The sequence below is a fragment of the Seriola aureovittata genome, chromosome 12 (genome assembly GCF_021018895.1).
Source record: "Seriola aureovittata isolate HTS-2021-v1 ecotype China chromosome 12, ASM2101889v1, whole genome shotgun sequence".
NCBI lineage: Eukaryota > Metazoa > Chordata > Actinopteri > Carangiformes > Carangidae > Seriola > Seriola aureovittata.
Genome location: NC_079375.1, coordinates 6,869,888 through 6,892,559, shown reverse-complemented (window position 1 = coordinate 6,892,559; position 22,672 = coordinate 6,869,888). Strand labels below are relative to the sequence as shown.

Here is a 22,672-nt window from a genome sequence, read left to right as displayed (position 1 = left end):
GCTGCATGACCAACAAGATAATAAACAATCCATAAAATGTCATGTCTATGAATGACAGGCTGGTGACACAGGACTATATTAAATAGATGGTTGGACATTAGTGAACCCCACTAAAGTGTTTATTCAGTGTATGTACTTTATAATATCCTCATGCTAACCTGAGCTGGGTTCAGTTCCTGCAGCTCTACTGTCTCCTCAATGATAGGCATCTTCTCTGAAGTCTGTGCAGGAGAAAAGGACGATTAATGTCATGGACTCAGTCACAAGCTCAACTGAGAATTTCATATTTCATACACATACATTTTAAAACATGGTAAACAATTTAAGTAAATATAAATTAAAAAAATAGGTCAAAGTATATTTATAGAGACAGGACATGTTTATCTGTGTCAAATAAATGACAGTTTTTATTAATCGTTTTGGAAGCTAATATATAAAAACGGTGCTAATAAGGTACTTCCAAGGAAACTTTACTGTAATCTTTTTACCAGCATGTTTATATGTGTGTGTTTCAAAAAACATGAGTCGTAACTGAGGAGGAACCACAGGATATCCGTACGTACCTGTGAAGATAAATCAATCTTGGGTATCTTGGGAAGAGTTTTCTTGACTCGGAATGACACAACCTGAGGAAATTAGAAAGATAAAAACATAAAAAAAAAAAAAAAAAAAAAAAACAAGAGAGGAAGTTTATATCAATCAGAGAAGAACTCAAAGATCAGAGCTCAAACTGGAGAAGCAAAAGAGACAAAGTGGATATACAGAAACTTTAAAAGCTAAACCCTCATCTTGACCCTTGACCCCGGAAGCAGAAATTCATGATATTAAATACATGTGATTCTTGCTCCTGCTTTTTTCTGATAGGTCTCTGGATGTTTGTGTTTGTCTTCTTCCTTTTTCTTTTTTAAATGACCAACAACTCACTCGTCTTTTCTTCTTGATCGTCCTCCTGCGTCTCAGCCCTCCTCCTCCCTCTGGTGCCTCCATGTCCTCGCTCTCCTGCAACAACAGCACAGAAACATACAGGTGATCCAGGAGTTTAAAGTCATCATCTGACTGGCTCACATCGCAATTATTATATTATTAGCATTTTTAAAATCATTTTTTTATATTTCTCATGGGTACATCAGGAAAAAAAAAACCTCAACATTTCTTTCACATTATCGCAAATCAAACAATAAAATATGTTCTGTTTATATAGAGAGAATTTACAGCTGCTTCATTGACACAATCTCAAATGCACAGATTGTACATTAATTAACAAAAACTCATCCCTGACACTGACTGTACATCTCAAACCAGTGTTGATAAACACTGTGGTGATAATATCGTACCTGTTGTTCCACAGTTTTGGGCGTCCTCCTGAACATCCCAGCGAACCCTCCTTTTTTCTCCTGTTCACATATAAAACATGAAGCATTTATCAAAGTCACAAAAACATAAAAAAGGAGTACATACAGTCAACCAGGTTAAGATTCTCTACAAGACTCACCTTCGTGGTGCTTGTAGCTTCAGAAAGATTATCGTTACTGGCAGACAATTCAGCATATGCTGACAGATCCTCCTTCAAAATACAAAAACATGCAATCAGTTCCTTTTACTTTACTGACTGGGAACCCTGTCCTATTAACCAGGAAGCAAACTGTGACACAGGGTCAAAAATCACATCTTTAAATCTGAACATAAAACAGATGTTGAAAGTCTATTTAAATGTTCCCTGGCGGAGACTCTAGAGAAAGGAAGGCTGCACATTTAGGTCTAAAGCTCTGTGTATGTGAGGTGTGCAGAGCCTTCCTCTCTCTGGAGTTTTTTTTGCCTGCTTGGACTTCTTACACCTTAGCGTTGTGTTGTTAGTGTGGTCAGGCAACAAATACTCTCATGAAGGTTCCCTGGCACTGTTGCCTACAGTATTAGCGTTACAGCAGTTGCTCTCACCTCGGCAGCGTCTGCGAGACTGTCACAGCTGGTCGACAGTTCCTTTGTGCCACTGAGTGGATCCTGCAGAGCAATTTGAGGGCAGTCAGGTTATTTTTGAAGAACTTAACCACTACATGATTAGTTTAAAAAAGATATCTGAACAACTGATAAACTTACACATCAACACAAAGAAAAAAACTAAAACAAATCAGCTTATTTAGTCACCTTAGTAACGACAGAGCGTGGAGCCGGTTTGGGAGACTTTCTGAAGATCCCTGCAAGTCCTCCTGTCTTCTCCTGAAACAGTCACACAATCATCAATAATTAACGGCAGGAAAGGAGAGAAACAGGCTTGGATTGTGATCGTCAGAAAACATTTGTACCTTTGATGTGTTTCCTTCTAACAGATTTTCCGAGCTGCTATATAATTTCTTATCCTCGCTTGTGTTTGACTCCTGAAAACACACAGAACATTAAACAGAGAATAAAACACAAACACAAAGTTCAGCAAAGTGATGAAATATAATGTAAACTTTATCACTGCACCTCATCTGTGGTCCCCTCTGCTGGTTTTTGAGTCTTCTTAAACATCCCACTGAAAATACTTTTCTCCTACCAACAGGAAACACAGACACATCAGGTTTATCTGTGATGTCTCATACTGTAAACAGATTAATGTAATCTGACACATGTGAGTATGTGTCTACAGTTTACTTGTATAGGCAGGTGCAGGTAGTGAAGTAAAGGGATACACATGATGTTTGGTTTCCAGGGTTTTTTAAATTGTGTGAATTAAAAAATATTGGAATAAATGTTGTATTTGTTTCGTACGTGTTCGATGAATCAGAGACAAACTTCAGTTTAAGAAGCTTAAAATATTCTGCAGTTACAGATACACTGGAGCGGTTGTGTTGGATGCTTCAGTGCATTAAAATAAAGGTTTAGTATTATGTTCATTTAGCGCTGACATTCCCGATTTGGGTCAAAACCAGCACTTCTCGACACGGTACCTTGGTGCCGGTGTTTTCAGACAGACTGTCGTTGCTTGCTGTCAGCTCCCTTTGCTCCTCTTTGTCCTGAAAGAAGGAAACTAGACAGTAAGTAAAAATAATGCATACGTATACAATACATAAATACAATATGTGCAACAGTCACCGCAGGCAACGATGCTAACAACGTTACCATAAAACTAGTCCGGCACTCACCTCTGCCTCATCTCCAGACGCTTTAGGTGTTTTCTTGAGGAGTCCGCTGAACAGCCCACCTTTCTCCTGACAAGCAGGAATGCAGAGACATGGATGGATTATTGAAGGGGTCAGAGGGGCCGTGAAAAGACTCAAAATGACTGAAGAGAGACCAAAAAGACGTCTCTTTGAATCTGTGGCTCTTGCTCTTATGTGTGACGGCTTAAGGCGCCTTTTACATGTTTATGCTCGATGCCCATCAATGTGCAGATGCAAAGTTTTATACAAGAGATAAAAAATGTTCCCATGGGACAGTCATTAACATGGTTGATAAACCTCTTGTGAGGGGCACAAAAGCTCAGATATGACTGACATCCGTGTTTCGAAGCCTGTGGGTTCATTTCAGCACATCATTAAAAAATAAAGTCAAAATAAAGTATTGAAACACTCTGTAGATTCTTTACCACCTTAATTATCATTATTGTCATGTCTTTCTGCAGTTTCAAGCAGGAAGTGTTTTGAAATGTCTCCTTAGCAAAGACACTCCGGAGGAATGTTAGTCATCCGCCAAAAAAGTAGTGCCCTGACAAAGTATGTCATCAGAAAATGAAACGCTGAAGCTAAATGTAACTAACGTAAATTTAAAACAGTCTTTCAACAAAAATGTTGCCATTTACCCCCAAATAATCCTCACACACATCATGTAAGAGTGACGAGAGATCAAGAGATGAGACAAAGGGAGAGGAAGCAGATTTTTTTTTGTGACTATACAAGAAGGAAGTGTGATTATGAGGAGAAGATGCTGCTGTTATTCAGCCTGAGTGAAAGAAGGTGGGTGATGTGTTATTACTGGTTGAGACAGAGGGTGGGTGGGTGTGTGTGTGTGTGTGTGTGTGTGTGTGTGTGTGTGTGTGTGTGTGTGTGTGTGTGTGTGTGTGTGTGTGTGTGTGTGTGTGTGTGTAGTCATATTCATTGGACTGACACTGACCTCGTCAAACAGGTTGTCGATGCTGGCTGATCTTTTGAATATACCAGCCAGGCCTCCTTTTTTCTCCTGAAACACAAACCTCAGTTATTTTTCACAGTTGATATATTCAGAAACACAATGACTCAGTGAAGATGGCAACACAGTGCTCTGTGGATGTTTCTAATTGACTCTCCAGCCAATTCATCCCCAGTGTAGTCATGACGTGTAGCAAAGGACAGCGGTGGAAAGTAACTTTAAAGTACATTTACTCAAGTAACGTACTGAACTTAATTTTCCTGCTACTTTTTACTTACATGAAAATATAGTACTTTTAGCACATTTATTTGACACCTGAAGTTATGTCTATTTTAAAGATTAAGAATCTAAATATAAACATGTTTGGTTTATAAAATTATATGATTATAATATGATGATGATGATGATAAAGACCATATCTGGTCTTTGATGAGATATATATATATATATATATATATATATATATATATATATATTCCAAAATTCTTAGGCAGCAATCTTATTTATTTTTCTTTAGGTTTCAGGCTGCAGAAACTTATACAAAAGTTTTTTTGGAGTCAATCATATATAGAATAAACTGTATATAAGAAAATACCATAAAAGAAGCCATCTCTGCATAATGAGTACTTTTACTTTATGAACATTTTACAATTCTTCTGTCCTTTTACTTAGGTGAGATTTTGACTGCAGGACTTTTACGGTTTGCATATTTTTTAAAATCTTAAATCAGGTCAGGTTTAATGTCTCACTTTGTCTTTCTGCTTTAACATTTGTTTTTTCTCCATTCATTTTTAAAAAAAATTATTATTGGTGGTTTTTATTTGATTTTAATTTGTAAAGCACTTTCACACTTTGTTTTTTTTCAAAAGCGTGAACTGAAAGGAAACGACAAACCCAACAATATCGTACACAATCTGTGTGATCTGGTTTCAGTTCCTGTTGACGGGACAAAACAGCCATTGTGAGGCCAAAACAAAAAAGGAGAAGTGAAAAGAAGCACCTTCAGGACGGTCGTGTCGGTCAGATTCTCACAGCTCCCAGATAACTGACTTTCACTGTTCACCTCATGCTCCTGAATCCAAACCAGGAAAGAGCAAATGTCAACATCACCTCCTTCCTCCACAGTAGGAGACTTTTTAATATCGTCTGGTTCGGTCGCAGTACCTTGTCCGCTGCGGCGCCTTCTGCTGGTTTCTGCGGCTTCTTAAACATGTTGCTGAAAATATTTTTCTCCTAAAAATAATTAGATAATAATCAGTGAACGTTCCCTCTGAAGACATTTCATCTATAAATGTTTTGTTGCATCATGCTGCTCACCTTGGTCGTGTTATTCTCAGACAGGTCGTCGGTGCTGGCCGACAGCTCGTTCTCAGCCTCTCCGTCCTGAAACACAGAAATTGATGCATGAAGGAGTTGAAACTGTGAGGAAGGGTTGGAAACTCTCTGAACAGACAGGAACATTCATTCACCGGTGAGTCTGTCTTTCCCCCAGATGCTTTGGGAGTCTTTTTGAGGAGTCCGCTGAACAGCCCTGCACCTTTCTCCTGATGGAAATAGACAAGGAAAAGGCTTTAGGATGAGATAGGACCAATGTTGAAATATTTAAAAAATGAAACTGTTGCACTGAAAAGCCACTAAACAGCAGGATTTCAACTCACTCACCTGTTTGCTCTCAGATAAATTTTCATTGCTGGCTGAGAGCTTCTTATCAGGACCCTCATCCTGTAAAAAAGACACATTAAAAGTTGTGGTAAATGTTACAACATTACAATAACGAGACAATATTTGATAACCCTTTTACTAATCATTGTAATTACTGATAGTTTCTACAAGAGTTTGTTACTTTAATGGTAGAAACTTGAGTCTACACTGAGTCTACATCTGCTCACATATTAATAAGCAACAATTCAGTGCAGAGTTTGATGAGGAAAATAGGGAAATTGTTCAAAAACGTTAAGAAATCCTCTAAAAAAGGGTGAATCTGCACCAACAACTAATCACTTGTACGTTGTTATTCCTAATTTCCCACAAAGGTGGAATGGTAATCAGTTTCAGATATCCATAAATAAAATAACATAATGCTCCTTGTGGACGTCATGAGGTTTTACAATTTAAATGTTAAGATAAAAGTCTTGAAAATGGAAACACAATAAAGACATGTAAGTTAACAGCTGCTTTTCATTAAAGCAATAAAGGTTCATATTTTGAAAAATGATTAAAAAAAAATGTTACCTCCTCAGGCTGAGCAGCTTCTGCAGGTTTGGGCGACTTTTTGAATATTCCACCAAATATTCCTCCTTTTTCCTGAAACACACAAACACATCACAAACATGAGCGGTCTCTCTCAAAAGAAACAGGATGATCCTATGAAACAGAAAAAAGAGAGCCTCACCTTGCTGTTGGCCTCAGACAGACCTTCACTGTTGACCGACAGCTCATCATCTTGTATCAGTTTCTCCTGAGAAAAGATGAAAAGTAAATCAGAACTTAGACTTTTACAGTTAATGTTGAAGCTTCGGGGCATAAGAACTGTGGCCACCTTGTCTTAACTATGGGCCACATCCACCAACCCCACTTATATAAGATAAAACAGGAACTTTCAGGGGGAAAAGAGCAGAAGCACTTTGCAATTCCTGCTTTTGGGGCGTTCGGCACACGAGTGGTTGGGAAGCATACTGTCTAACTGTTCTCTCTCTCTCCATGCATATCCTGTCTGTATCAAAATGCCTCATAAATGCCTGTTTTTAATGAGTGTGTCTGCAGTTAAGGCCCTTATCCACTAAACAAACTGACTACAAGAGGAGATGTGTCAGGATCTGGAGGCTTGCTGCCTCTGCTGAAAAGTTTCTTTTAACAAAAGGTTTTCTGGGATTCAAACCAGCAACTTTCTATTAACAAGTCTTCCCAGACACTTTTGCAACATGCACTGTTCAAAACAGTCCTGATCTGCTGTTTGTAAAAAGTGATGGGGTGAGTGAACAGGGTCAGAAAACAGAGCAGACACTTCTTACTTCCTCTGTTGGAGGACTGTCTGCAGGTCTGGACAACTTCTTGAACATGCCACTGAACGCACCTCCCTTCTCCTGAAAAGCAAATTACACGTTCTTTCATCACTTTTTTTTAATGTTTTATATTTACCTTTTGTCTTCCAGACAAATACAATCAATATAGAATATATAAACTCACTGGAAAATAAATGAAAAGAAAATCACACAGCTACAATCGTTATTTCCTGGGGCCTGAGACAATGTCATCAAATAACCTGTTTTGTCTGAACAACGATCTAAAGGCCAAAGATTTTCAGTTTAAGCTTCAAGTTTGTGAAGCTGGAATCTGAGAACTTTTTGTTTGAAAAATAACTTAAACAATCAAATAATTAATCAACAGAATACCAGAGAAGAACACCAATATTCATATATTTACCTTGATAATAATATGCTGATCTTTTACAAATCAGACTTCAAATAAAATGTGCAACAGACAGATTTCCAAAGATGCCAGAGAGTGCTTTTACGACCACACTGACCTTTGCGTTGGCGGCCTCAGACAGACTGTCGCTGCTGCCTGAGAGATCTTTCTGAGCCGACAGATTCTCCTGAAACAAGAATCAAAACTCTCAGAAACTAAGAGCAAGAGAAGGGGTCAAACGAAAAGCAAATGTGCAGAAATATTTCATGTCATGTTTTTACTTCTGCTCTTCCTGATAAAAGCATTTGAACATACAAGGAACACGTATAATATTGACTGTGGTCAGTCGTGCTCACGTGCTGTTTTTTTATTTAGCAGGAAGGGCAGGGAAACCGGGTTGAACGGAGAGCAGGTGGCACATGACATGGTAGGTATGAACCTCTGAATCTCAGTCAGCTGATAGTCAAACAGTAGCAGGTCATGAAGTAAGTGTTGGCAAAGACATGACAGAGCGTTTCCTATTAGGATTCAGCCATGACAAGCTGTGTGAAGGTGGTTTCTATTAGTCTGTGTTGTTTACAATCCTGTTGTTGTTAGAACATGTATTTAAAACAGGGACTTGAATTGTCCACATATGGTCACAGTTCATCATAAAGATTGCCTGGGGCTTTTGGGGCCTTTGGGAAGTTCCCCACTTTGCCTGGTTGGTAATCCGGCCTTGCTAAGGGCTTTGATATATTGTAAATAGTATTTCTGAAGAAAAGGATGATTGTAATGTTTCGTATATATGGAATCTATTGGGATATATTGACCACGTATGTAAGGAAACGGCCTCAGACGCCGCCCTGATGAAGGCGAGATAGAGGAAAATGATTGGAGAACAAAGAAGAGTTGTGCGACATGTTTTAACTTTGATGATTAATAAAGGGGCCGTGTGAGTCAGATGAGGTCTTTCTCCTCCTGTTGTTTTGTGGTCCGAATTCAAATGGAGTGTAAACCACAACCCGGGTTTAAGGCGTGCGCACAGTGTCTTGAGCACAATAAAGCTGCTGATGTTTGTTTGAGATTCAGACAGTGTTTATGGGCATCTAAATGTGAACTACACTTGTGCTTGTACCTCTCCGGCTGTTTTGGGAGTCTTCCTGAGGAGTCCACTGAACAAACCGCCTTTCTCCTACAGAGAGAGGAGAAAACATATCAAAGCAAACTGACGACTTGATGTAACTTCTTAGTGGCTTATCGTCCACCTACAGAGCTACAGCGACTTGAGCTCAGACATGTTTTCACGTTGGTGACTCATGCAGTTTGAGTGGGCGCGCCCTGTCAGCGCTGTCATGAAGACTCACCTTGTTCTCCAGCAGGTTGTCAGTGCTGGCAGCGAACTCACCGTGCAGCGCCTCTGCAGCCTAAACACAACAGAAATGTTACCCAACCTGTGTGAACATGAACACTGGGTGCACTTACACACAGGCTTGAAACCAGATCCAGAAAAATAAAAACAGGGGGAGGCGGGAATTCAGGAGAAGGATTACATGTGTCTTCATAACGTCATTACTGCAGAACTTGCATTTACAAGCAGCTGATGGGTAATTTACCCACATATTTTTGAATCAAGTACATTAAATGTTACATAAGAAAACAGTTTTGAAGATTGAAGGTTTTTTTTGCCAGAGAGTTTGTAGAGAACAACCTCTGTAGCAAGAAAGCAAACTTATTTAATGGCTATTCAAATTTAAATCATAATGAAAGTCTTTTTTGCCTAAAGGTGCAAAGGCTTCAAAAGTGACAGGTAAGTATGTAAGTATATCACCTGCTCCAGTCGCGGCCCTTCAGACAGTTTGGGAGATTTCTTGAACATCCCACTGAAAACGCCTCCTTTCTCCTGACACAAGCAAACAGAAAAGTATTTGTCTTAAACTGCTTCGTGGGCCGATTATATTCCCCACAGAAGAGAGGACATGTTTTTATTAAAGAGTTAGTGATGGGAAGTGAAGTCCTTCTCAGTTTGTTAGGAAACCTCAGCTCTAAACCATCTCTCACTTTAGTGTTGCTGCTGTTCTCAGACAGAGTGTCGCTGCTGCCTGCTGGTTCGGTCTGCAGCGACTCTTTATCCTGAAACACGAGCAGAAACACAAACACTGAGGTCAAATGCGACAGAAGCATCTGTGTTTGAACAGTCAACAAAATATTAAGAAATGTGCTAAAATGTAAGGAACTTGTTGATGGTATTTTGCTGCACAGTGAGAAACAGTCGAGTACAGAATATTAATCTACACTATTATTTCAAATGATCAAATCAACAACACAGCACTCTCCTGTAATAAAACCAGTGTGTGAAGATGCAGTGCCATAACAAAATGACTAATTTTGTCTAAAGGTAAACAAAAGTGGAAGACAATGTTTACCTACACAAAAATCTGAATAAATAAGTAGGAGTTCAGTATAATTAAGCAACAAACTACATGTACATGATATTTACAGTGTATTTTTACAGTGGTTTCATTCAAAAGACACTTAAACAGACAAGTGTCAAATCATCTATCAGAGCCTCTAAAATGTGTGAAGAAAAGATTTTAGCAAAGTTAAAATTTCGATTGCTCACACATTACCTGCTCAGGTGCCCCCTCTCCGGGAATCTTGGGAGATTTTCGGAGAATGCCGCTGAAAAATCCTCCTTTTTCCTGGTGACGTCAGAGCGATTAATTCACACTGTGAGTGGTTACATAACGATAACGTTGCATCATAATCCCGTCACCTCACAGACGAATACCTCCGAGCTCACCTTTGAGTTTTCAGACAGATTATCGGCGCTGCCTGAGGGATCATCGTGTAGAGAGCGCTGGTCCTGAAACACAAATTGAACGAGTTCAACGCAATTGTCAGGCCGCAGGATTGAACGAATGATTTGACCCTGTTGGCTGTTGTTTGAGGAGCTGCGTAATGAATCTGTCAACTTATGTCAGAGCACATAAACTGGCATGTTTCATCTACATCACCTCGTCAGTCTGAGCAGCATCCGTGGGTTTCGGAGACTTCTTGAACATCCCGCTGAATATTCTTCCTTTTTCCTGACAGAAGAATCATACACACGTGATCAGTTATGGTAGATTTCTTCTGATCAAGGTCGGGTCAATGACATGCTGTAAGTCTGTGTGTACACTGTAATTAAAGATAACTCATATCTGCTCACCTTGTTGTTGTTTTCAGACAGACTGTCACTGCTGGCCGACAGCTCACTGTGAGCACTCAGATTCTCCTGTGATATGTTCGGACAAAAAAAAAAAAAAAAAAAAAAAAAAAAATCACAAAAACTCCATTAGAGACAATACGATACGTCCAAAATCCTGGTTCTGTCCAAAGTTAACTTTAGATATAGACATTTCCCCTGTTTTCATCCTTTATGCTATGCTAAGCTAACTGGCCACTGACTGAAGCTTCATATTTAAAGCAAATAAGTTAAACTATTATTTTAACATGTCACAGTTGTATTTTAAGAAGCAGGTGGTGATTTTTGCCGACTCACCTGTGCAGGTGTCCAATCTGCTGGTTTGTTGGATTTTTTAAGGATGCCGGAGAAGAAGCCTCCCTTCTCCTGTAAAGACGTGTGCAAAACATGATGAAGAACACTTTTCTGTTGTGTAAGAATCAGTTTTTTCCATTGAAATTAACATGAACAGAGTTAAACATCTGATTCTTTTCACATAGTTGGACATGGACAAAAAGCTCATGTTCTTGGCAGCTATTTGAGTCTTTTATCTGACACTGAAATAAACTTTATACTTCTTCATGTAAAACACTGTGTAGTTTTCAAAGCTGCTCACCTTGTTGTTGTTTTCAGACAGACTGTCACTGCTGGCCGACAGCTCTCTGTGAGAACTCAGATTATCCTGTGATATGTTGGGAAAAAAATGACAAAAACTCCATTAGAGACAATAAAATACGTCCAAAATCCTGGTTCTGTCCAAGGTTGACTTTGGAGATAGCCGGGCTAGTTGTTTCCCCCTGCTTTCAGTCTTCATGCTAAGCTAAGCTAACTGGCCACTGGCTGAAGCTTCATATCTAAAGCAAATAAGTTTATTTAGTTGTTTAAGAAGCAGAAGGTGATTTTTACAAACTCACCTGTGCAGGTGTCTCATCTGCTGGTTTGTTGGATTTTTTAAGGATGCCGGAGAAGAAGCTTCCCTTCTCCTGTAAAGACGTGAGCAAAACATGATGATGATTGTTTTCACATAGTTGTTGCATATATTTCAAACTGAAGCTAATTTAGTATTTTACACAGAAGAGGCTCATGTAAAGCTGTTTTCTTCTTCGTGTAAAGCACAGTGTAGTTTCTGTTTATATTAAGTCTGCGTACTTGCTGAAGCCACCAATACAAGACTCACATGGGACGGCTGAGATGTTTTCTCCTCCTCTTCTCCATCTTCAGCATCACTGTCCGCTCTACTGACCTGTCAGTGAACACAACAGTGAGGCAACAGGCTGGAGAAGATCAAAACTGGAAATTAAGTTTATAAAAGAAACAGCAGGAGAGTTGATGTTACTGTCAGTGCAGGAGATATTGATCTCTCTTTGGGTGTTTTTCGGAACATCCCAGCGAGCAGTCCTCCTTTGTCCTGGAGAAACGTGGAGAAAAGAATCAAAACTTTAAACATCTAGAAAACCAGCTGCCTTTAATCTTCCTTTTACAAAAATTGCAAAATGTTGAATAATATATTTGCAAAGTCATGTTGCTTCTGTTCCATTTATTGCGCATAGAAAAGAAGTGTACTTTTTCATTGAGTGTTTAAAAACTAATTTGATTTTGAAAAGATTGAATTTCCACTTAGTTTTTTTTCCCTGTTACTTGTGATGAGTAATTCAATAAAGCAGAAGCAGAACTTGCTTTTTAAGATGAGAAGTCACAGATTATTATTTCAATATTGTTGTTGATCTCTTACCTGTTTGGGTTCCGCATTTTTTTCTTGCTTGTTTTTTTCTGTGGCTTGTTCCTTTTCTAAGGCTCCTTCCTCTGCGCTGGGAACCGGACTCGGATCTCTGCTGGGCTGAGGGAAGAGTCAACAATCTTCAGCACCATATGATAAAACTGTATTTTTAAATTCATGCAACTTGACAAGAGAAAACCCTAAAACTTCACACAACTTCATCTCTATCTATTTTATAAAATGGTCCTTCTCTAACCTTTGACCTCACTATCAATATTTTCACAGCCAATAGGGAAAAAAAAACCAAAAAAAAACGAAAAGGGTGCAAGAAAGGTGACTGCACCAATAAAAACAATCAGAACCATATCACCACATGTCAATGTAATTTTCTTGAGTAATTGATACCTTTATTAGTGAGTTGACAGGAAGTGAGGGCAAAGAGAGATGGGGAGCAGCCGCAACAAAGGCCCCAGGCTGGACAGGAACCAGGGAGGTTAGACTTTCAGTTACAAATGTGAAAAATATTGCAATAAATAAATAAATAAATAAAAAGAACCAGGGATGTTGCAGTTCAGGGTGTGCTGACACTCAGACAAAAAGTAAACCCTAAAAATCTAAATATATACAGTACTGTGCAAAAGTTTTAGGCAGGTGTGAAAAAATGCTGTAAACTAAGAATGCTTTCAAAAAAATGGAAGTGTTAATAGTTTTATTTTCATCAATTAACAAAATGCAGTGAAACAGAAGAGAAATCTAAATCAAATCAATATTTGCAGAAATTCAGCCCCAAACTTGCAAGGAACCTCCACCATGCTTCACTGTTGCCTGCATACACTCATTATCGTACCGCTCTCCAGCCCTTCGGCGAACAAACTGCTACAGCCAAATATTTTACATTTTGACTCCTCAGTCCAGAGCACCTGCTGCCATGTTTCTGCACCACAGTTCCTATGTTTTCGTGCATAGTTGAGCTGCTTGGCCTTGTTTCGGAGGTATGGCTTTTTGGCTGCAACTCTTCCATGAAGACCACGTCTGGCCAGACTTCTCCGGACAGTAGATGGGTGTACCGGAGTCCCACTGGTTTCTGCCAGTTCTGAGCTGATGGCACAGCTGGACATCTTCCGATTTCAAAGGGAAATAAGCTTCATGTGTTTTTCATCTGCTTCACCAAGTTTCCTCGGCTGTACACTGCTTCTTCAAAAGAGCTTGAACAGCACATCTTGAAACCCCCAGTCTGCTTTGACATCTTTGTTTGGGAGAGACCTTGCTGATGCAGTATAACCACCTTGTGTCTTGTTGCTGTGCTCAGTCTTGCCATGGTGTATGACCTGTGACATGAAAGTGTCTTCCACAACCTCACCTTGGTAGCAGCGTTTGGCTGTTCCTCACCCAGTTTAAGCCTCCTACACAGCTGTTTCTGTTTCAGTTAATGACTGTGTTTCAACCTACATGTGAAATTGATGATCATTAGCACCTGTTTGGTATAATTGGTTGATCATACACCTGACTATAATCCTACAAAATCCCTGACTTTGTGTAAGTGTAGGCCTACCTATAAGAATTGATGCTGGTTTGAAGGAAAAGGGTAGTAACACCAAATATTGATTTGATTTAGATTTTTTTTTTGTTTGCGCTTTGCATTTTATAATCTTCAATTATTATTTATATTTTTGAAAGCATTCTTAGTTTACAGTATTTTTTCACACCTGCCTTAAACCTTTGCACAGTACTTCTGGATATATATATATATATATATACACTTTTACCTTCTGGATATATATATATATATATAAATATATCCAGAAGGTAAAAGTGTAAACTGTAAGAAAACTGTAAGTTATTAAAATTCTGATATTAAATTGTAAAAAGAATACAAGGATAAGCTGCATTTATTCTTCAACAGGCTGAGGCTGACAAATACCAGTGCAGAACGATGAAAGCTGAGCCAAGTCTTGGGGCTACAAACTTTTTTGACTTTCATGTGACAATCATTAAAAAAAAAAAAAAAAAAAAAAAAAAAACAGATCACATCATTCACAAAGACCCACATCCAGGCAGCCTGAGCCGCAAAATGTGTCTTTTTAAGTCCAAACCAGAAATCCAGTCTCAAAACACAAAGAACAAACTCTCACAAATGCAGTTACCACCACCACCAACACAACCATGTAAACCCCCGTACTCCGAGTTAAAAAGAACAAGGAGAGAGAGTGTGAAACTGTGCAGCCACCGACCACCAGCAGAAAACACCAAACCAGACGCTGCTTCATACCTTTGATGACGACTTCAATTGCAAACCTTTCATTACTCCTTTCAGAACGCCCTGTCGACCACAGTCACATGTCACAAACCAGCTGATAACATCCCCACGCATTCTCTCTCTCTCTCTCACACACACACACACACACACACACACACTCTCACACACACACACCCACCGGTTTGCTGCCAGGCGCCTGTTTGGCCGGGACGTCACCAGTTTTTTCCTCTTCATCACGGTCGTCAAACACGTAACTCTAAGAAAAAAAGAAATCAGGCAAACACTGACATAACAACTGCTGATTCAAGACCTACAGTGAAAATATAACCCTGCTTCATATATCTACTGTGTACACCTGTTCATCTTCTGTGAGTAAAACACTGTTTACCTGCGTATATCACTGCATTATTAATGTTAATGTTTTTATTCTGCTCGATAAGTATGACACTGTCTTTCACCTTATGGCGATGTGTGTTCACTGAACGACTCACATCAACACTGAATCATAATCATACAGACACACACCTTCTGTGTGTGAATACACACTGACGTTTCATGTGTGTACACACCCACACACACCTGTTTGCCACCAGAAACCTGTTCAGCTGAGGTTCCGTCAGTTTTTGAAACATTTCTTTGTGCAAACATTTGTATTCATTCTTTATATATTTTATAAACACACTTATACCTTTTTATTATTGATATTCCTATACTGAAATTCTGACATGTTTTGTATTTAATTGTCTAAACACACATAATACATTTACAGAGGTATTAACTAATCAGGATTCAGGATTTGATTCAGCAGCTTAGTATGAAGTGTGTCTGTTTAGGTAAGCAGATGTTTATCAGTATGTGTAAGATGATGAAAAATAGATGTTTTGTTCCTGTAAGTTTATCAATGAATGTACCTGCATGTGATCCTCAGTTACTGCTGTGGGTTAGAAATCGTATCAGGACACTTTAAAAGGGCACACCTCCCAATTCTAAACATCAAGTCTATTTTTCTTGTCTAAGTTTGAGCTTTGAGACAATTTCTAATGGGAATCTGTGATTACAGACCGAAACAGTTTGAAAAACATGGGTATTTACCAGGCAGGGAGGGTCAGACAAAGAGGCACTGTGAAGTTGCATCATGGGAAGTGTAGGATCCAGGGTTGTTCAGATATCTCAGCCAGTGCTGCTTCATATTTTTTCTTTTTTCATCCTCCATCTTATTAAATACTACAATATTATATGTGCTATATTTCTATTTAGTTTAGGAATCACACAATCACAGCACAAAGTGTGGATGCGTTACACTGGCCGGAAACCATGTGAACCATAAACACTGCTTCACCAGTTACAGTGAATCGCTGGTGAAACTAACTAAACCACAAGTTTAACTGATTTTCAAAAAACATTAGGAAGTGGATAACAATTTCAACTTAATTCACTTTAACATGTGACATGTATACAAATATACATTAAATAAATAAAACTAACCTCCCTTTTGCCTCCCTTTGCCTCCTCTACATCCACCCTCATGTCCGTTACTGTCTTATATTGGGACACCCATTCTGCTTATGAATACCAAAAAATAATTCACAATGTCAATGTAATGTACAATGTCAGTGGGAACATACATTAGGATGTATTATATCTAGAGCCTGTCTGCCTGCTGTGTGACTGGTGGTGCAGAGAGGAGCTGCAGGTGTGTTGCTTACAGTGAACTTAGGCGTTTTCTCTTTCTGGCTCAGCCGAAACAATCCAGTCAGGACCGACTGATTACTCTACAACAAAGCACATGTAAATAAAAGAGGAAGACATTGTATGCACTCTTCAGAAATCTGGTCAAAGGTGGAAGCCAGAGCTTCTACCTGTGGTACCTGTTTGAAGTCTACTTCAACTTCAGCAGCTTCTGGTTGGTCAGTTTCTCTGGATCGCTGAGGAGGAAGAAGAAGGACGGTGACTCTGCAGTTTATAAACACAAGCATGGGGGCAAACGCGGTATTTCATTGTGTGTGTGTGTGTGTTTGCGTACTTCTGCGTCCCCAGTCTGTAGCCTCCTGCGCTGGCTGTACCTGTTTGAGCCGTTCAGTTCCTGGAGGAAACGATAACAATAGATCATCAGTACAGGAGAGAAACATGAAACCTTGAGTAGCCCAGGTCGATTCTTTACTGTAAACTGTTCTCACACTGAACTCCAGACTGTGGGCAAGGCTGACTCACTTAAAAAGTCGTTCTCAACATAAAACAAACATCCATGTTCCCACAATACTCAGTTGTGCCTTGGATTTAAACCGTAATTTAACTTTTAATTTAAACTTTTGAGCTGACTGCATCGCTGGCTGTTATGATGCAGCTGAGTATTTGGGTGCACTGTACCTTTTCTGTTGGTCTGGGTGGAACCACAGGGATGTCAGACGATTTCTCTTTGGTGTCTCTTTGAATTAAGTTTCCATTGGCCTGATACAGAGGAATAAAGGTTATAATACACATTTTTTGTTAGGACAATAATCCACTCAGTGTAAAAAAAAAAAAAGTAAAGATATGCAGAGTAAAACCCACATATTAAATAATTATATATATGTTTAATACATGTTGGCCTATTTTCCAAGAGAATAACTTGTTTGTAAATAAATAAATGTAAAGTGTTGTCTTCAGAATTAACTCTGACGCAGGCTCTACCTGAAGACCTTTGTCACAGATTATCCCCTCCCCAACATGTTTGTCTGCGTCTCTGTGCACACCACTTAATAAAAGCAATTAAAAAAAACAAATCCAGTAAATACCTCATTGTTTGTTGTTGCAGCTCTTTTCATTCTGTACTGTGTCTGACTCAGTTCCTGAACAGAAAAAGAAAAACTCTGTTTAAAAAAAGTTGAGTCTCTTTGCAAATCTAAAATGGACAGTTCTCCTCATTTATCTCCTACATCTCCTATTCATTTAGAGACTTTGTGAAACCGTATGAAAAAGCTTAGGGATAACGCAGGGACAGATGCAGCTTGTACTCAGTGGTTTGAGGAAACGAGAACTGCCTGCACATGGACTTCCAACAACCTTGCACCTACATGTGGGGCAGGTTCTGTCGAGTGGGGTTCGACCAATACCTTTTTGAAGGCTTGTTATTTGTTCTGATATTGTTATCCTGAAGCTGCCAGTGTCTAATAAAAGAGCTCATCTTGGATCTTTATTTAATATCTTTAAAAAAATGAGTGAGCAGAAAAGGAATAATGGAAAATTCCTCTGCTCTACAACCTAGACTAAAAAAAATCCACTTAAATGTTACCAGATGTTTTAAGCACGTTGCTCCAACACATCTGCTCAGAAGAGGGTAAACTCTGGAATATGTGAGGAAAGTACGTGAACACAAATCAATTTCAGAAACACTCCACTGTAAAAGATTACTAGTGTCTTCCGAGTCACTCGCCATGGTATAGTGTGATGCCCTGTACACGTAAACCAAAGATGAACAGACTGTTCATGCTGGACTTACAGCGTCTTTAGGTCGTGGAGGCACCACAGGAGCTGGTTCCTCCAGCCTCCCTGGGTCATTTCTTTTCATCTGTAAAGATAATTTCAGATTTCATCACTTACAGAAGTGTGTAGCCTTGCCACAACAACCTGAAGTCATATATATATATATATATATATATATATATATATACCTACTGACAATATTAACACATTATTAACTTTGTCAAGCAGCTAATCAAAGGTGTGGGTTTATCACAATACCTCAGCAGGCTTTGGAGGAGGTTTAGGCTGCAAAGAAAACATGAGACAATGTGAAACGTGAGCGTGCATCATGTTAGGATACGTTTTATAGCATTGTGTGTATGATATTCATGATATTTTGGGGGTTGTTTATATACTATATACTGTAGCCTTTCCGTGGAGTGTTTTTTTTTTTTTTATGTCCGAGCTTTAAATGTTCTCACCGGCTTCGGTTTCTTCTTGACTTCTGGCTTCATCATACACGCCTCCATTCTGCCTGTTAAAACAACACGAGATGAAATTTTTAAATTGGGCCAATTACACGTCCGTGCCGGTTCAGCAGAGCGTCGTCACTTTAAATGGCTCTTTGAATACCTACCATTTTTTGTGTGCACGCTGACTTTTTAAAAATATACAGACTTAAAACCTGCTTTGAAATAAGTATGTAGTTTAAAATAGGAACACAGCTCAGGTATTGTACATGCTGGCTTCCTGGGACAACATGAGACAGAGCCCTTGTTAATGCTTGTTAATGTTATTAGTAACACCTGTGCGTTTCCTGCTATGGCGTGTCAAAATGCCTCCTGTGAAAAAGACTTCTGAAAATGCTGTAATTGCAGTAAAAAGTGCAATGATTTGAATATTTTCCTAGTCCTCTATTATAGTACACTGAATATCTTTGACTTCTGGACAATTGGTTAGACAGCACAACACATTATTTGGGGTTCTGGTAAAGTTTTGCCACATATTTTTTTATTGTATCAACCAACAACCCAAAATTATTCAATTCACTGTGAAAAACAGCAAATTCTCAAAATTGAGAACCCAGAACCTTCAAATGTTTGGTATCTTCGTTTGATTTGCATTAAAAAGCACACAGAGGTACTGCAGAATCAGCAGCAGGACAGACCTGGCAACACAAGTACTTACTAGCAAGTCACCATATGATGTTCTGTTTGCAAAGTCTTTATCTGTAAAGAAACTATTACCAGCAGTAGCTGTGCAGCACAATGAAAAGTGAGTATAATGAGTATAGTGAAGCACAAAAATGGTGATTCTCAAGGACTTCAAAACTGTATAAGTAGCAACAATAATTTTTAACATATCTGTTCACGATAGCTAACCTAGCCTTCAACTTCTCCTGTGACTGTCAAACCAAGTGTCACCACAGTAGATAAAAGTCTGAAGTTACAGACTTTGGTTACAACATGAGACATTTGGAGAAGTGCCACAATACACTGTTCCTAAACTTGTAGCCCGGAGTGTGCTGAAAACAAGTCAAAGCCAAAATATGGACGGTGAATTACAAATTACAAACGCCTCTGAAGACACAAACACTAACTCACTTTCATGTCAGACTGAGCGCTTTCACCTACCGAGGGTTTGAAGACATTGAAGATATTAAACATTCAGTTTTTTACCAAATAACACCAGAGCTACGTGAACTAGCGGCTCTTTCACAGATAACACATTCCCAAGAGTTTTTTAACTTCACCACACCCACACAACATCTGCACCCATGATGCGTTCAAGAGCTCCTCAAAACCTCAGATATCCCAGCTCTGAGGTCATCTCACTCTGCAGTGCTTTTGTGTTGTTTTTGTTATATAGGCTACAGAACAATTTGTGTTGGATGTATTTACATCTAAGTGGTATAAAAATGAGATTTTCCCATATGTCAGCTGCACATTTATAATACTTACAAATTTACCATTTTACATTTTACATTCAGACTACAAATGTAGTTTGTAAATAAACCATGTATATTTTTGTCCAATAAATAAATTTGACCAAACAATGATAAATAACATATTACTACAAAATTACTTACTTCCATTACTTGATGAGGATAAAATTGAATACTTATTTTAACACTTCACTTGAATGAGTCCTGAAGTGAAGTTGAAGTCCTGAAAGTTGCCACTGAATGCTTAGTCAAATTCTTGTTTGCTTATGTTTTGATTTATTTATATTTGCCATTGCCTGTAATTTCTAATTGAAAGTAATAAGATTTACCCAACACTTTCATTAATGCTTTGCACCATTATTTGTATTTCACAAGTGCCTTTATTCTACTTTTTAAGAAAACTTTTATTTTAATACATAGGCATATGCTTGATTTATTTTAGATATTTTTCATACAATATCTACATATATATTATTTATATTATATATTTATTTTACTATGTATATATATTTGTCAGATCAATGAATAAAACTATTTCCTTATTTTATTGTTGGGCAGATAGTAATTCTATTTAGATTAAGTTCTTGCATGCAGTTTTTGTTAAGACACCATAAAAATGGTTTATGGTTTTATCAAAACAGTGATATACTGTATTTTATAAGTTGGGCCTACATAAAATTCTGATATGAAACCAGATGTTTGAGAAAAATGTAGTAGTCATCAAAGTCAGATAGCAAAACAAAAAATATCACTCTGGTTTTACCACTAAAACACTAGTATCAAATTAGCACCAGCATCAATAAATTTTGACATCTATAATGTCAACATCTGTTTAATTTGGAGATTTTTCAAACACCACAGGAGCACTGCATCAGCGAGAAGCATTTGCAAAGTGATTTTAAAGACAAAGTGTTCAAAACAAAATAAGAAAAAACACAAAAAAATGTGCTTAAATAGAAGTTGGAAATAAAAATATGCAATATAATTTATTTAACCTGCATGAAATGCAAAACAACAATATGCACGTCACTGTGAGCATGCAGCTTCCACCCTCTTCACCTTTACATCTCAATAATTCATGTGCACTCTACCTGTCTGTCAAGTTTCACAAGTATATTTACTTCCACGGTAGGTAATCAAAATATTTCCGACACCACCCAAAGGCAACGTCGAACAAAGCATCTTAAACAAACCAAAACACGCCCTGAGAGCTCCTGTGCCACAAATCCTCACTCTGAAATGATCTTCAACATAACAAGGAGACATCCCGACGCACTTGGTCATCAAATGTCCATCATTTAATTGTTCCAACGATCAAAAGTCCAATATCTCACCTGGTCTTTGCAGTTGGAGAGGATGCAAGATCTGATACCTTTGTGCTCTGTCTGGCTCTGCGGTGGCGGTGGAGTCACCTGGGAGTGGGGCGTGGCCAGTTTCAAGCTCTACCTGTGTCAGTGGGAGTGAAGGAAAGCGCATCCCGGCCTCTGGTTCCCAGCCTGTGTGACTCTGACTCATCAGTTTCACAAGAGGTCAACAACATGTAAAGAAAAGCCAAACATAAGGTGGGAGGTGTTCCAGAAATAGACAATAAAAAAAGCAGCAGTCATCTTGACAGAACTGCATGAGAGTGAAATTTTATCAATGAGTAGCGGAAAATCACTGGTGGCAGCTGAAGGTGTGTCGATAATATCACAGCAGGTACACAGGTCAATCCACCACTTTAGATTTTTTACTTCAAACTCTAATATTTTCTGATTATTTCACATTTTCTGACATTTTTTTTTTCAATTTAATTTTGTTAATTTCGTTGTTCAATTATATTTTCTGAAATGATCATCTCTCAACATGTAAATCAAAATATTTTTTCAAACCAAGGCATCTTCACACTGCCACGAAAGAAAATACTAAATCCCTTATATATCATTTATTGAAATGAAAATCTTTTGGAATCTATTCATGCTTTCACCAAATCAACGTTGTATCAATATATCTCCTTATAGATAACAGAAAACACATGATGCTAGTTATGATCAGTTATTTTTCTAAGAAAGGTTTTTTGTTTTTAAGTTAAATCAAGTCCGGAGGCCAGACTGTGGATTTATTTTGAAGGCTTGTGTGCCCTTATTCCTTCATATTTGCGAATGTTGCAGTTATGAGGACTCTGAGATTTAACCAGATTTGGAGGAGACAGTGATACTGTTCTTGTTATTGAAAGACATTTGTATGGGAAGAACCATTCAGGAACCTGGCACGATGTATGTTGTCTTATTTATCATTATCAGTGGAGAGTTTCTGTCTTGGTGCCTAAATAAAACTGAGGATTTCCTAAAAGGTAAACCACCAAAAACAGGATATAAATTGTGACAAAACATTGACTGTTATCTTGTTTATCTGGCCTTTGAAACCTATAGGTTGATCTAGTGTTCTGTTGCTGTGCAGATAAAAGGTTAAAAATGAATGTGCCAAAAATTAAAGGGCGACAGAAATGCTGAGACATTTGCAGCGGGCATACTTCCATCTACATTCATCATAAAAATCAGAGGAAAAGTAAACAGTGCTGAAGGACACTCTGTCAAACAAGTTTATCTTAACTGA

At 38.4% G+C, this 22,672-nt stretch overlaps 1 protein-coding gene across 9 annotated transcripts in view; it reads right to left on the bottom strand.

Annotated features, from left to right (window-relative positions):
* The window catches only part of LOC130179104 (uncharacterized), a 28,965-nt gene extending 7,397 nt beyond the window's left edge, over positions 1-21,568 (bottom strand). The window contains exons 1-46 of one of the 9 annotated variants that reach the window (XM_056391851.1): positions 21,412-21,568; positions 18,615-18,667; positions 18,412-18,438; positions 18,170-18,238; positions 17,466-17,519; positions 17,059-17,139; positions 16,715-16,774; positions 16,551-16,616; positions 16,398-16,463; positions 14,870-14,947; positions 14,704-14,754; positions 12,450-12,554; positions 12,054-12,125; positions 11,895-11,960; positions 11,632-11,700; positions 11,334-11,399; positions 11,036-11,104; positions 10,703-10,768; positions 10,509-10,580; positions 10,295-10,357; positions 10,122-10,193; positions 9,553-9,624; positions 9,323-9,394; positions 8,859-8,918; positions 8,630-8,686; positions 7,631-7,699; positions 7,116-7,187; positions 6,497-6,562; positions 6,337-6,408; positions 5,767-5,826; positions 5,574-5,648; positions 5,422-5,487; positions 5,269-5,337; positions 5,105-5,176; positions 4,090-4,155; positions 3,123-3,188; positions 2,928-2,993; positions 2,464-2,529; positions 2,301-2,372; positions 2,143-2,214; positions 1,936-1,998; positions 1,493-1,564; positions 1,335-1,394; positions 925-999; positions 564-626; positions 159-221 (exon numbers count right to left, since the gene is read on the bottom strand). In XM_056391851.1, the coding sequence (XP_056247826.1) occupies positions 159-221; positions 564-626; positions 925-999; positions 1,335-1,394; positions 1,493-1,564; positions 1,936-1,998; positions 2,143-2,214; positions 2,301-2,372; positions 2,464-2,529; positions 2,928-2,993; positions 3,123-3,188; positions 4,090-4,155; positions 5,105-5,176; positions 5,269-5,337; positions 5,422-5,487; positions 5,574-5,648; positions 5,767-5,826; positions 6,337-6,408; positions 6,497-6,562; positions 7,116-7,187; positions 7,631-7,699; positions 8,630-8,686; positions 8,859-8,918; positions 9,323-9,394; positions 9,553-9,624; positions 10,122-10,193; positions 10,295-10,357; positions 10,509-10,580; positions 10,703-10,768; positions 11,036-11,104; positions 11,334-11,399; positions 11,632-11,700; positions 11,895-11,960; positions 12,054-12,125; positions 12,450-12,554; positions 14,704-14,754; positions 14,870-14,947; positions 16,398-16,463; positions 16,551-16,616; positions 16,715-16,774; positions 17,059-17,139; positions 17,466-17,519; positions 18,170-18,238; positions 18,412-18,438; positions 18,615-18,667; positions 21,412-21,553 (3,153 nt within the window). In that variant the 5' untranslated portion in view covers positions 21,554-21,568. Of the gene's footprint in view, positions 1-158; positions 222-563; positions 627-924; positions 1,000-1,334; positions 1,395-1,492; positions 1,565-1,935; positions 1,999-2,142; positions 2,215-2,300; positions 2,373-2,463; positions 2,530-2,927; positions 2,994-3,122; positions 3,189-4,089; positions 4,156-5,104; positions 5,177-5,268; positions 5,338-5,421; positions 5,488-5,573; positions 5,649-5,766; positions 5,827-6,336; positions 6,409-6,496; positions 6,563-7,115; positions 7,188-7,630; positions 7,700-8,629; positions 8,687-8,858; positions 8,919-9,322; positions 9,395-9,552; positions 9,625-10,121; positions 10,194-10,294; positions 10,358-10,508; positions 10,581-10,702; positions 10,769-11,035; positions 11,105-11,333; positions 11,400-11,631; positions 11,701-11,894; positions 11,961-12,053; positions 12,126-12,449; positions 12,555-14,703; positions 14,755-14,869; positions 14,948-15,783; positions 16,082-16,176; positions 16,251-16,397; positions 16,464-16,550; positions 16,617-16,714; positions 16,775-17,058; positions 17,140-17,465; positions 17,520-18,169; positions 18,239-18,411; positions 18,439-18,614; positions 18,668-19,736; positions 19,877-21,411 lie in introns of those variants that run through there. The other 8 variants (XM_056391852.1, XM_056391856.1, XM_056391857.1 and 5 more) reach the window with 8 other exon arrangements.
* Positions 21,569-22,672: the final 1,104 nt, after the last annotated feature.